The sequence below is a fragment of the Triplophysa dalaica genome, chromosome 3 (genome assembly GCF_015846415.1).
Source record: "Triplophysa dalaica isolate WHDGS20190420 chromosome 3, ASM1584641v1, whole genome shotgun sequence".
NCBI lineage: Eukaryota > Metazoa > Chordata > Actinopteri > Cypriniformes > Nemacheilidae > Triplophysa > Triplophysa dalaica.
In genome coordinates, this window is record NC_079544.1 from 23,989,620 (window position 1) to 24,004,004 (window position 14,385).

Below are 14,385 nucleotides of genomic sequence, written 5' to 3' on the forward strand. Positions count from 1 at the left end.
GCGGTCTCAGCATCCTCATCTCCGCCGGCTACATAGGATCCCTGAGGCCCCGGCTAAACAACACCGCCAACTCCGCCTCCCCAAAGACCACCTCCTCTGCGGCATCCAGGAACCTATCCACATAGGTCCCCAGTTCATCATTTCCTTGGCGCATACCGTGGATTTATGTGTTTGTTTTTATGCTGTATCTTATAATCACATTGACATTCATCTTTATTCTCTGCAGCGACAATTTTTTCTTCCGTTATTAATAAACATTAAACTTAAGTGACTCACCGAAAGCACAGTCATAACTTCAGCCCTAGCAAAAAAGCCTTATAACACCTGCTCAAAATACGTTCTCGCGGCTTTGGACTGACAAACAGAAAATCATCCATAGCGCGACAAAGACACAGCATTCCAGTATTGAATGTTACACACCTTGCTACAGTTTTGCTATAGTAACGTATAAATCCCTTGCTACTATTTGTTACAGAAACATTTGCTTTTCATGGCGGATACACCGTAGTGCAGTTAAAATGGTACAGTTACACACTCTAGACCTGTGGCATAGCCGCTGCATTTCCTTCATCTATGGTGGAAATACACATTTTTCATAATAGGAACAGTAGATCACGTGAAATTATCTGCGATGTCCCTTTGTTTACTTCTGTATCCCGGTGAGATGACGTAAGAGGCATCCTCTGTTATGATAATCTTAATATTATCCTGTAGTTTGGGTGTTTTAGAATGTCTTTTGATGTGCAATTATGAAACAAAAAAACTTCCAATCAATTAATTTTTATTTTTGCACTTGCTACCTTTAGTCTTATTTATAAACACAACTTTACCCCCCAAAGTTTTTCACAAATGCAAGTTTACAAAGGGCAAACTTATTTTTGTAGTGCTACAAAAAAGATTCAAATGTAGAGGTGATGTCAACATCTAAAAATAGTAAACCCATTAAAACGGTTACTATTAACACTTTTATTAAACTGCATTGTATGATCCTATGAATATGTCAAATATATGTAGTATATATTTAGTTGTACACTGATGAGTGTGAGCTTGTTTAAGAATTTAAATAAAATAATCTGGCAAGATTCTTTTTATATGTGTGCTGCAACCAGATTTTTAATCTTTCATGATTTTAAAACTCCTGTGGTCTGAGCCAGGCTTTACTCACGTTACTACTGTACATCCAAAAGTTTTGTCTCAATTTGTGGTGTCGGTGTTAAAGCTGCGAGAGGCTGTGCCGTATAGTGTGTAGTTATATATAAATGGTGTTGTTCACACACAACACTAAGCCTTCCCTTAATTCAGATAATTAATTTAGCCGTTAAACAGATTTTAGGTTCGTTCTGGGCTAGTAGTCACACGCATCACAGCTTTCAGACCCCAGCACCTGCTCTCGCCTCAAACAAAAACATCTGGACAGATGAGGAAATCTTAAATAGTGATTAAATGAATCTCCAAACTTGATTTGACGTTTTCAGGTTCTCATCTCTCTGACAAGATGCAACTCTCATAAGGAAACCATTCAGGGACAGGTGAAGGTCAGGAACCCTGGAGAATTCACTCTCATCTTCGACAACTCCTTCTCCAGGTTTGTGCTGAGATATATGTTTTCATTCAACAAAACTCCTGGCATACACACTTAAAATCTGAATGTTTTTTTGTTTGTAGGTTCGTTTCGAAGAAAGTCCTGTACAAACTGAGTATAGAGACACCAGAGGTCTGCAATGGAAGTGATTCTCCTTAAACAGGAAAACATCACACACTTGATCAAGGGGACTTCATGTTGAGGGTTCTGCTGATATTTAAAGACAAACTTGCGTTGCTGCTTCAAAAGATTTGTGTGGTCTTTTGAGGGAAATATCATGAAACTGTCAAGAATATGCCCACCCTATATTTCAACCCCAAATTCAATTAATTTTGACTTTAAAAATATTAAGCATTTTATGCAGGTCAACATTTTCTAGGACAACATTCAAATTAGCTCCACTGTTATATTGCATCATGACAATATCATTTGCAACATAGGAAAAAAAATATTATTTAAATTTGAAGTGTACAGTATTTGTACATCATGGCAGTATGCGTTAGTCTGCTTCTATTTGATTTTGACAGAAATCACTGCACTGCAAGGTTTACTGTTATCTTTAAAAAAAATACTGTTTACAATAATGACAATATTCCATTCCATTTTCTACCGCTTATCCGAACTACCTCGGGTCACGGGGAGCCTGCGCCTAATCTCAGGAGTCATCGGGCATCAAGGCAGGATACACCCTGGATGGAGTGCCAACCCATCGCAGGGCACACACACTCACTCATTCACTCACGCACTCACACCCTACGGAATAATGACAATATAATAAGAATAATTTAAAATAGTTCAAAAATGTTAAATACTGCAATGTCTGGGAGAAATTGCAGGGGAAAAGCACTTAACCGTCATAAAAATATTATGACAACTGTAAAACAGTGATTAAAACAGCAACTTTTTACGTTGGGGTTAAATATAATCCTGACATGTTTTCGTGAGATTCACCTACTTTGCAATTTGTCAAAGCCACATTCTGCAATGTCACTTCATCACACATCCAAGTTTATGGTTTATGGTATAAGTCGAAGTGTCAACCTTATTTCTTAGACCGCTGACATATTAAAAGGGATAGTTTACTCAAAATGAAACTTTTGTCATTGTTTATCGTCATTTTACATCTGTATGACTTTCTTCTGCAGAAAACAAAGAAGATAATTTGTAGAATGTTGTTAATTCACTCGCATTGGTTTTGTGTCCCTACAATAGAAGTGAAGTGGTACCACTGTTGTTCGGCTACCAACATTCTTCAATATATCATCTTTTGTGTTCTGCAAAAGAAAGGAAGCTATAGACATTTGAAATGACAAGAGGGCGAGTAAATGAGAAGAGGTTTAATTTTTAGGTGAACTTTCACTTTTACACAGAAACATGAAGCATATGAACAAGAACTCTGCAATACTTTAGAGAGCTGTTTGGTCAAAAGTAAAACAGATGTTTATACGTATATGAAGGATCTGACCGCACAGTTTGCACTACAGAAAAGCTTTATTACTGTTTGTTTTATTGAAGTGAGAGAGTGAGTTTAGAGTGAGATATAGAAAATGCTGATGTGACTTCAGGACAGGAACGTCTGAGTGGGTACAAAATGTTTGAAGTCTCTCTAACTGATGAATTCACAATTAGGGAAAATATCCAATTGTTTGCACGAAAGTACTCATTTTGTATGACATTTTTGTTAAAAGATAACCTGACAACTATTATTTCTATGCAGCCTAAAATAGCTTGTGTAATACTTAGATCATAATATAACAAACTATTTTCTGATTGTGTTTTTGAATCCAGACTAACATTTATAAGCAATAACTTGATTGTGTTTTTGTAAAATAAGAATAATATCATGTTTCTAATAACACAAATAATGCAAGCTAGAGGTGAAGAAAGTAAATAGCACTTTTGACTTTTTAATACAGTAGATCATTCAAAAGAAAAAAAATGTTTATACTTTTTGTATGGTACGAATCTGAATACTGTAAACTTAAGGAGTAACTAACAGTCAATTGTAATGTATGTGTCCAGGTATAACAGTGATGTTATATTGCAACTGGTTTGAAATGAAGCTGTAAAATTAAAACTTCCCACGGCAGCGTGATTATCTGTTTAATCCTTTTTATTTCAAATCAAGTAATAACACCTTATATTGATTTAAAACGGATTCATTTTATGTTTAAGATTGAAAGATTCCTTGACTGTGTGCCCAACAACATCCCTTTACCATGACAGCATCCCTGCAGCGCACAGCATCTTATGCCCCACTGGCCTTGCCATCTGCTCCTAAAATATTCTTACATTCTCCACAGTGATTAGTTCTCTATGCGTGAATCCACTAAGGATATTGATTATTCCCAGGCATGGCTTATCCAATCAGCAGCAGGGTGCTGTTGCCCGTGGTTACAGCATCCAGCTCTGCGGAGATGGAGCGGCGTTAAGCTCACAGCGGAGTGACTCTCAGCGCAGTGTTTGTGGTGCAGACCGTTTGTCAAGGTTAACGATCTTATTGTAAATCAGATCACATCGTATGACCGGCCTACAATGATCAGAGATTTACAACACATACAGTGAGAAAATCAGAGCGAGAGAGATGGGGGAGGGTGAATGGTGTGAGACGAATAACAATTACATTTACAGACAGAGACTCGCATGCACTTCAAGGTTGTGCGTATAGAGTACCGGGAGGTCAAATGTAATACTTGGAGAATATTGCTCAACAAGTAATCTGATTGAATGCCTGTGGCGGTTATAGGTCTGATACACACAGTGCTGGCCAAGCGGTGTGTTTTCCATCATATTCCTATATTTGTTAGACATAAGGAAATTGCTCTGGATTCTCTCTCGCTTTCTTCATTCGTGGCCTTGTCTTGAACAGCATACAATCATACTAATGTAGTACTGTATATACAGTATGCTGCACATTATCTATATTTGAAATAAATTATTAAACATTGCATCATGTGATTACCCTTGTATACTGTCCTTGCGATCCCATAATGCAATGAGCTTGACTTAACCTTGCATTTCCAATGTTATGCATATGGACTATAGGTTAAAGTCGACTCCAAATTTTAACATATGGACTCATTTGTTTGGTCTGTTGTGTTGAACACGGGGTGGCAGTGTCAGTCTTACCTACTGGAGTGCAGCTGTTATAATTTACACCCATGAATGAGACTAATGGTATTTATATTTTTTGATTCATAAAAGTGCATTTTTTAAAACAATCATAATTAAATGTGTTTTAAAAATGACTAGAATTTTTATATAGCAACTGCTGAAAGGAATTAATTTAAACCACCTGAAAAATATGAAGTATGAAATATGTTTTGAAATCTAAATTCTTGTCAATTATCTCAGCCTTTCTTTTAAGATAACTGAATAAACCTATAAGATGACAAAGGTTAATGAGCTTCAACCCCCTAAGTCACCACGCATGTGGTTAAGTGGACTTAAATGGACAGTTATAGGGATAGTTCAAACAAAAATGAAAATTCTTGTCATCATTTACTCACCCTCAGGTTGTTTCAAGCCTGTCTAAATGTCTTTGTTCTACTAAACACAGGGGACGATATTTGGAAGAATGTCAGTAAGCAAACACATCTCACCACCCATTTACTGCCATATAGAGAAAATAAATACTATGGGAGTCAATGGGGGATAAGATCTGCTTGGTTACTAACATTCTTCCAAATATCTACCTTTGAGTTAAGATGGAACAAAGAAATGTATACAGGTTTGGAACAACCTGAGGGTGAGTAAATGATGACAGAATTTTCATTTTGGGATGAACTGTCCCTTTAATAGTCCCCTGCTGTTTGTCTGTTGATTGACGGCTTTTATTTTAAAAACCAACATTGTGTAACAATTATGCAAATAAGCATTTTTAATGTGGCTGAATTGTTGATATATATTCATTATGTATTGATTTTTTGTCTTAACCGGCATGGCCGAAAGACTCCACAAAAAATAATACCTAATGTGAAAACTCATTTTTATTTCTGTAACAGTTTACAAAAAGATTTTGTTTGTTGACATTAGTGAATGCATTAGCCAAACATGGACTAAAAATGAACAATTTATTTATCTTTGTCAATCTTAGTAAATGCCAACATAATTGTTAATATAGTTCATTGTGCATTACCCTAATGTTAACAGTTACAGCTTTTCATCCTAAAAAGGTTTCAGTAAATGATCAAATGAACATTGACATGAACCAAAATTAATAAATGCTGATAAATATTATTCATTGTTAGCTCATGTTAGTAAATGCATTGATGTTTAACAAATATAACCTTATTGTAAAGTGTAACCTTAAATTAGTTTTAAATTATTTTGTGTTCTCTTTTTTTGGCAAATGATTCAGTGAAAATTATTTACAAAATTATCATAAAACTATGCAGGTGATGGGAATTCGGGTTATACTTATTATGTAAATAAGGGCTAAAGTCACACGTGGCCCCTGAAATCTGCTTATGATACAGCATGTGTGAATTTTATTACCATAATAAATAACACGATATCACGCCTTGCTCAGTCCTGGCTGATGTGTGAATACACTTTATAGGTTTTTTCATATTCCGGGTCTCTTGCTTGTTTGCTGTTTATTCAGTGTGCATTACAAGATCCCAGCTGACATCTTGCAGACGTGGGTCTCATTTTTCACGCCGTTTGTCCACAGGGACGGTTCTTCACAAACTTACACCTTGTCAAACGACAACCGAGACCTCCCTTTTTATTTCAGCTCCCTGCGTCTCATCTAACGTGTTTTGTCCTTCCTCCCTGTTGAAAAAAACAGCCTATGCTGGGTTAGGTATGTTTGAAGCTGGTTTGACCAGCTTAAACAAGCATCAAAGCATACCCAACCAGCAAATGCTTTTTTCTTCAACAGGGCTACGTCTGCTCTCAGCCCTCCTTTGACGTTTTCCACATTGTTGTATCTTCCTCTGTACATTTTTATCTAATGGAAATTTCAGCGGTGTAAAGGTTATTCTCATGATGGTTGCCAGGGTGTTGCAATGCCGTGGCTATAAGGTGTTTCAGATATTTATAGACCGTTTTTAGACATATATTTGCTTTAAGAAAGTAAGAACTGTTGTCTTCTTGTTTTCCACCTGATCAGTTTCCTTAGTTACCTAGTGTGCTATCAATAGTTTCCATAGTTACCAGTGTCTTGTGTAGTTCTCTTGCTATTCTGTGTGTTAACATACTCATGGTCTTGTGTTCTGTACAGTTGATAGTCAGACCTCATTTGTGTTAGTGTAGTTTGTGTTCTGTTTCTTCTGCCCTTCATTGAGTTCGGGAACTATAGTTTATATGAAGTGTTGTTCCTTTTCATGCTTGTGATCACACTTCAATTTTAGTTTTTATGTTTGGGAACACTGTATTATTTCTATGATCATGGATCAAAAAGAATACCTTACGTTTGTCCAAATCTTATTCAGAGAAAGTGATGTACATGACGATTGTAGTGGCAGTCATTCATTTTTTCTCTTTCTTATCGGTTGTTTGTAATCACATGCTTTTGGTGTGTTCACTTCCGTCGCCTTTATATCCGGTGTGTTCATTTGTTTGAGGAGGTGGAAGGGGGTGAGCGAGGGAATGTCAACTTTTCAGCTTTCCTAATGATAGTCTTTTAAATCAGTTTCCATGACAACTTGCAGCAGCTTCGATAAAATGTTAAAATATGTGCAATGTTTGAGAGCCGGCCCTTTTAGTCCTCTCGTTTTGCCAGTAATTATTTTAAGGTTGTTGTTGTTAGTATTATTATTAAAAACGGTATCGGTAATGCTAATAATAAAAATAATAATTGGGGAGTCAAAATGTTATATACATCACCCTCAGCCATCACCAACGGACTAACATCACAAAGATTCTCACCGCACCGAGTAAGCTGCCCACTCTCCCCTTCCCTTTTCAACATTTTCAGCAGCAGCCATCCGTCAAAACAGCTACATTAAAGGTATTCAAACATCAAATATACATCACAAAATTAGTCTATACGCCGATGGCATACTATATCTACAAGACCCCATATCTTCACTACAAGAGACATTTAAACTCATTGATTCTTTCTCGAATATTTCAGCTCCATATCCAGTTGCATGAACTGGGTTATAAATAACACACGCTGTGCAATATCGTGTAGTACGCATGTCAAAGTTCGATTTTGCGTGCATACAATACGCCTATTTTTGCGTGCATATGATACGCCAATTTAGCGTGTGTGCATATTAAACAGCAATTTGTCACATTGACCTGTCCCCAAACCCTAAACCTAATGTTAGCGTTCGTGCATATTCTAACCTCTACCCATACCCTAAATCTAACAGTATTATTAGGGTTCGAGCCATAAGGGCTAGAAACCTATTGTATTTGTAGTTTTTATTAGGGTTCGAGCCCGAAGGGCTTGAAACCTAATGTATTTTTATGTTTTATTCTTCTTATTATTATTATACTTCTTCCCTAAAACTGATCGGGCTGCCCAAACCGTAAGACCAACAGAGCTGAGACTCAGTCAGATGGTAGTAGTCCTTGTCGCTACTCAGATCAAGGAGCCACCCATGTCGGACCCTAGGGGGCGCTACAGCGATACCTAACGCGTTTGCGACCGTAACCCCTAAACTTTTTGTCGCACACCCAAGTGTTTTATATCAGTGTAATCATTGGCTCAAAACTTAAAAAACGTATATCTCCGATTTCATTTCCGGCATGTACATTTTTTAGCTAATTTGCATTTTATGGGAAAAATAAATAAATGAACTAGTCCCTGGAATTTTGCCCGATTGGATCCAAACCAGCGCTGATGAATTCTGCGGAGTGTGAATATAACTAGTTATCAAGTTATGAAATTTTCATCCCCGGTCGCTAGAGGGCGCAATAATGTCCATACCGGAAGTAACATATTTAACTAAAATGGTCATAACTCGTGAACTGTTTGAGATATCTTCATGGGTCTTGGAACATATGTGTAGACCCTCAATCCGGGATCACAATAAAAAAAGTTTGACGTTTATAATTTGAATGAGCTAGAAAATGGCTATAACTTCGCAACCCTTGGCCCGATTGACTTGATATTTGGTATGGTGTGTTTTTGTCTCATGCTACATGAATATCTCAAAGGACATTGGCGTATCTCAAAAAACATGGCTGCCATTGGCCATGAAGTTTGAGCGCTCATTACACCCTGGGTTAACTAAGGCAGATCAAAACGACAAAACGAAATAACGTTTTAGGAGTGCTTAAACATTTGTGTATCACGTGACATTTGACATATACCCAAACTAATGGCATCATATGATAGCTCTTCTTATTCTGAGCAACTTTGCCTCTGGAACCACTTCTGTCGATCAAATGGTTTGTGAGTTATCGCAGATATTGATAAAAAACTTTCTTCGCGAACTTGTCCCTGAATTTTTGACCGATCGGAACCAAACCAATGCAGATGACTTGTGTAGAGTGTGAATGTAAATTATTATCCAAAAAAAGTTGAAATTTCCTTTCATGGTCACTTAGGGGCTCCAAAATAAAAAATGGGCGGAGCCTATCAGATAAATATGCCCATAAATCCAGAACGGCTTAACATATCATCATGGGCCTTGGAACATATGTGTAGACCATCACTCCGAGGTCAGCTACAAAAGAACTTGGCGTTTGGACACTAGGTGGCGCTATAACAGCAAAAATGGCAAGATTGATGAGTATTTCATTGCTTAAACAATTGTCTATCACGTGACATTTGTCATTTACACAAAGTATTGACATCATATGATAGTTCTCCTCATTCTGAACAACTTTGCCTCTTGATCCATTGATGTCAATCAAACGGTTCGCGAGTTATCGGTGATGATGTTAAAGATGTACTTTTGCATTCTAATTTTAGGTCTTTCAAGTAATTTCAAAATATCCACCACAGTACAATTCTCTGGACTCTCTAGATAACTAATTATCAAAGACATGTTGAACTTTTTCATTTGCTTGACCATAACAGGGTCCTTTATTATATTAACCTCAAAAGTCTACCTGGAGCTCGCAGCTCCTTAAGAAATAATCATTTTACATTTAGTCATTTGGCAGATGCAAGTGACTTACATTGCACTTATTACAGGGACAATCCCCCTGGAGCAACATGGTGTAAAGTGTCTTGCTCAAGGACACACTGGTGGTGGCTGCTGGGATCGAACAAGCAACCTTTGATTTACCAGTTCAGTGGTTTAACCCACTAGACCACCATCTCCACATAATCCAACTGACTTGTCATTAAGTACTATTATACATCTTAAGACACTAAACAAGCATGCAAAATGTGATGGTCCTTGGAAGAGGCATGCCTTTCATAACAGTCAAAAGGGTGAAATATCATTCATTTCAATGGCTTTTTTATAGTCAACAGATCACAATGTATGTAGTTCCATGCACTGTCCACTGTAGCGCCTTATTGTGAACTGCAGTGTGTATTATATAAGCATACGTTCATATGTATTACATATTCTGTGTGTGTGTGTGTGTGTGTGTGTGTGTATTTAAGGATATTATTTCTCTCTGTTTCATAAGAGTGTGAATGTACTTTATAGTTCTGTGTGTCGTGTGTGATTGAGACTGGGCATGTGTGTGGAATGAAATATGTCTCACAGGACGGTAGTGATAGAAATTAAATGTAATAAACATTAAACGTTGGTCCTTATTTATACATTTGTAAATATAGCACATGTCTGGCTGGTTGTAAGATGCTGTACATAACAAACGTTTATTAGATACACCAGTTTAATTGCATGCAAACCCGAATTGATACTCAACCAGTCACATGGCAGCAAATCAATGCATTAAAGTATTTAGACATGGTAAACATGACTTCTTGAAGAACACAAAAGAGGGTATTTTGAAGAATGTGCATTAAATGAACACCAAACCAATACAAGTCAATGGAAATACGAATGGTTTGAATGAGTCCGTCATTTTTCTTGGTGTGTGAGAGTGACACCGTCGTGGATTGTAATGGTGCGATTCCCGAGCCTAGTCGACCTCTTAGACACATTAGACTGCTCGAACCCGATGATTGCTGCTTGCTGCTATATTTTTAATTATTTCAGTGTTTCCTCTTCATGTACGTTTAAAAATGGCAGCTCTACACCCAGGTACAAGCAAAAATTGGCGTATCATATGCACGCAAAATCGAACTTTGGCATAGGTATTAGACGATATTGCAACAGTGTGTTTTTTATACGCAAATTGATGAGACCAGGTTGCCATATCATATACATATGGCTCAGACGCGATTTCTTTAACTCAACTCAACTCAACTTTATTTATATAGCGCTTTTTACAATTTTCATTGTTACAAAGCAGCTGTACATGAGACACATTTAATACAAGTATGAATTCTAAAGCAGCCCCCCCGGGCAGGCAGATAGTGCAAAACAATATGCAAACGGTGGTGAGGAACCCAAAACTCCCATCGAGAAAAAAAACCTCAGGGGAACCCAGGCCCAACCAGGGGATTCCAGTTCCCCTCTGGCAAAAGCTGCTGCCTCTGCACAAGCTCAACAGTGCTTGCACAACAAGGCTTAATAAAAATATAAAAATTAAGGATTTAAGATTATCATTAACAATCTAATAGCATTTGAAATGTTGTAGGAAAAACAAAGTTGTCGCGTCCTTTATCCAGCTCTATCCTCTTAGCTCTTGTCAGGTCACCGCTTCCCATTCTCAGCTCTGCCATCAGGTCTGGGCATGAACTGCATCCTGCGGTAACCTTGGAACAAAGAGACAAGACTGGCTGAGAGTAGAGTACTGTTCTGCACTCTTTGATGCAACAAGTACATCATTTGTTGTTGGATGTGTTCCTGGTTCCGGTTGATCTAAATAATGCAGCCTAAATCCTCTGAGGATTAATATTATGGAGGTGTAGTGTATGCAAGATTAAAAAGATGAGTCTTTAGTCTAGATTTAAACTGACAGAGTGTGTCTGCCTCCCGGACCGTGCAGGGAAGAATATTCCAAAGTTTAGGCGCTAGATAAGAAAAGGATCTACCACCTGCACTTGATTTTGAAATTCTAGGTATTACCAACTGACAGGACCCCTTTGAGCGTAATGTACGTGGAGGTCTGTAATACAATAGAAGTTCATTCAAATACTGCGGCGCTAGACCATGTAGGCCTTTATAGGTAATAAGCAAGATATAAAAGTTAATGCGATGCTTTATAGGTAACCAGTGCAAGGTTGACAGAACCGGGGTTATATGCTCATACTTTTTTGTACGTGTAAGAACTCGAGCTGCCGCGTTTTGAACCAGTTGCAGTTTTTGTAACAGGCCCGCAGGGCAACCACCTAGAAGTGCATTACAGTAATCTAGTCTTGATGTCATGAATGCATGAATTAATTTCTCTGCATCTGACAGTGACAGCATATGACGTAATTTAGATATATTCTTAAAATGGAAAAATGCAATTTTACAGGTGTTGGCGACATGGCTTTCAAATGACTGAGTACTGTCGAATACAACGCCAAGATTTTTAGCTGATGACGAGGATTTTATGGAGCATCCGTCAATCGTTAAGCAGTATTCTTGGTTGTTACGCATAGCAGTTTTCGGTCCAGTAAGTAACACTTCTGTTTTGTCCGAGTTTAGTAGTAAAAAATTGTTACTCATCCACATTTTTAAGTCAACTATGCAATCCTTTATTCGATGAAACTGCTGGGTTTCACGAGGCATCGAGGAAATATAAAGTTGAGTATCATCAGCATAACAGTGAAAGCTAATTCCGTGTCGCTTTATTATATCTCCTAGAGGTAGCATGTATAATGCGAAGAGCAGGGGTCCCAAGACTGAGCCCTGTGGTACACCGTACTGGACTTGTGATTTGCGGGACACCTCATTGTTTATTGCTACAAATTGAAAACGGTCGGATAAATAAGACTTAAACCATTTCAATGCTATTCCATTAATGCCGACGTAATTTTCGAGTCTATGTAGAAGTATGCTGTGGTCAATGGTGTCAAATGCAGCACTGAGGTCTAGCAGCACCAATAACCAAAAACCGCCACGGTCAGACGCTAAAAGCAGATCATTTGTAACTCTGATCAAAGCAGTCTCTGTACTGTGACATGCTCGAAATCCAGACTGGAATTCATCATTAATGTCATTCCTTTGGAGGAAGGAGCATAATTGAGTTGAAACTACTTTTTCCAGAACTTTAGATATAAAAGGTACAGTATTGTTCAAAATAATAGCAGTACAATGTGACTAACCAGAATAATCAAGGTTTTTAGTATATTTTTTATTGCTACGTGGCAAACAAGTTACCAGTAGGTTCAGTAGATTCTCAGAAAACAAATGAGACCCAGCATTCATGATATGCACGCTCTTAAGGCTGTGCAATTGGGCAATTAGTTGAATTAGTTGAAAGGGGTGTGTTCAAAAAAATAGCAGTGTGGCATTCAATCACTGAGGTCATCAATTTTGTGAAGAAACAGGTGTGAATCAGGTGGCCCCTATTTAAGGATGAAGCCAACACTTGTTGAACATGCATTTGAAAGCTGAGGAAAATGGGTCGTTCAAGACATTGTTCAGAAGAACAGCGTACTTTGATTAAAAAGTTGATTGGAGATGGGAAAACCTATAAAGAGGTGCAAAAAATGATAGGCTGTTCAGCTAAAATGATCTCCAATGCCTTAAAATGGAGAGCAAAACCAGAGAGACGTGGAAGAAAACGGAAGACAACCATCAACATGGATAGAAGAATAACCAGAATGGCAAAGGCTCAGCCAATGATCACCTCCAGGATGATCAAAGACAGTCTGGAGTTACCTGTAAGTACTGTGACAGTTAGAAGACGTCTGTGTGAAGCTAATCTATTTTCAAGAATCCCCCGCAAAGTCCCTCTGTTAAAAAAAAGGCATGTGCAGAAGAGGTTACAATTTGCCAAAGAACACATCAACTGGCCTAAAGAGAAATGGAGGAACATTTTGTGGACTGATGAGAGTAAAATTGTTCTTTTTGGGTCCAAGGGCCACAGGCAGTTTGTGAGACGACCCCCAAACTCTGAATTCAAGCCACAGTACACAGTGAAGACAGTGAAGCATGGAGGTGCAAGCATCATGATATGGGCATGTTTCTCCTACTATGGTGTTGGGCCTATTTATCACATACCAGGGATCATGGATCAGTTTGCATATGTTAAAATACTTGAAGAGGTCATGTTGCCCTATGCTGAAGAGGACATGCCCTTGAAATGGTTGTTTCAACAAGACAATGACCCAAAACACACTAGTAAACGGGCAAAGTCTTGGTTCCAAACCAACAAAATTAATGTTATGGAGTGGCCAGCCCAATCTCCAGACCTTAATCCAATTGAGAACTTGTGGGGTGATATCAAAAATGCTGTTTCTGAAGCAAAACCAAGAAATGTGAATGAATTGTGGAATGTTGTTAAAGAATCATGGAGTGGAATAACAGCTGAGAGGTGCCACAAGTTGGTTGACTCTATGCCACACAGATGTCAAGCAGTTTTAAAAAACTGTGTTCATACAACTAAATATTAGTTAAGTGATTCACAGGATTGCTAAATCCCAGAAGAAAAAAAATGTTTGTACAAAATAGTTTTGAGTTTGTACAGTCAAAGGTAGACACTGCTATTTTTTTGAACACAACCCTTTCAACTAATTGCCCAATTGCACAGCCTTAAGAGCGTGCATATCATGAATGCTGGGTCTTGTTTGTTTTCTGAGAATCTACTGAACCTACTGGTAACTTGTTTGCCACGTAGCAATAAAAAATATACTAAAAACCTTGATTATTCTGGTTAGTCAC

The 14,385-nt window shown here is 37.9% G+C and overlaps 1 protein-coding gene across 3 annotated transcripts in view; it reads left to right on the top strand.

Annotated features, from left to right (window-relative positions):
• Nucleotides 1-3,677, top strand: part of fyco1b (FYVE and coiled-coil domain autophagy adaptor 1b) — a 33,595-nt gene extending 29,918 nt beyond the window's left edge. For all 3 annotated transcript variants that reach the window (XM_056744459.1, XM_056744458.1, XM_056744457.1), the window contains exons 17-18: nucleotides 1,476-1,585; nucleotides 1,666-3,677. In XM_056744459.1, the coding sequence (XP_056600437.1) occupies nucleotides 1,476-1,585; nucleotides 1,666-1,741 (186 nt within the window). In that variant the 3' untranslated portion in view covers nucleotides 1,742-3,677. The remainder of the gene's footprint in view (nucleotides 1-1,475; nucleotides 1,586-1,665) is intronic.
• The last annotated feature ends 10,708 nt before the right edge of the window (nucleotides 3,678-14,385 follow it).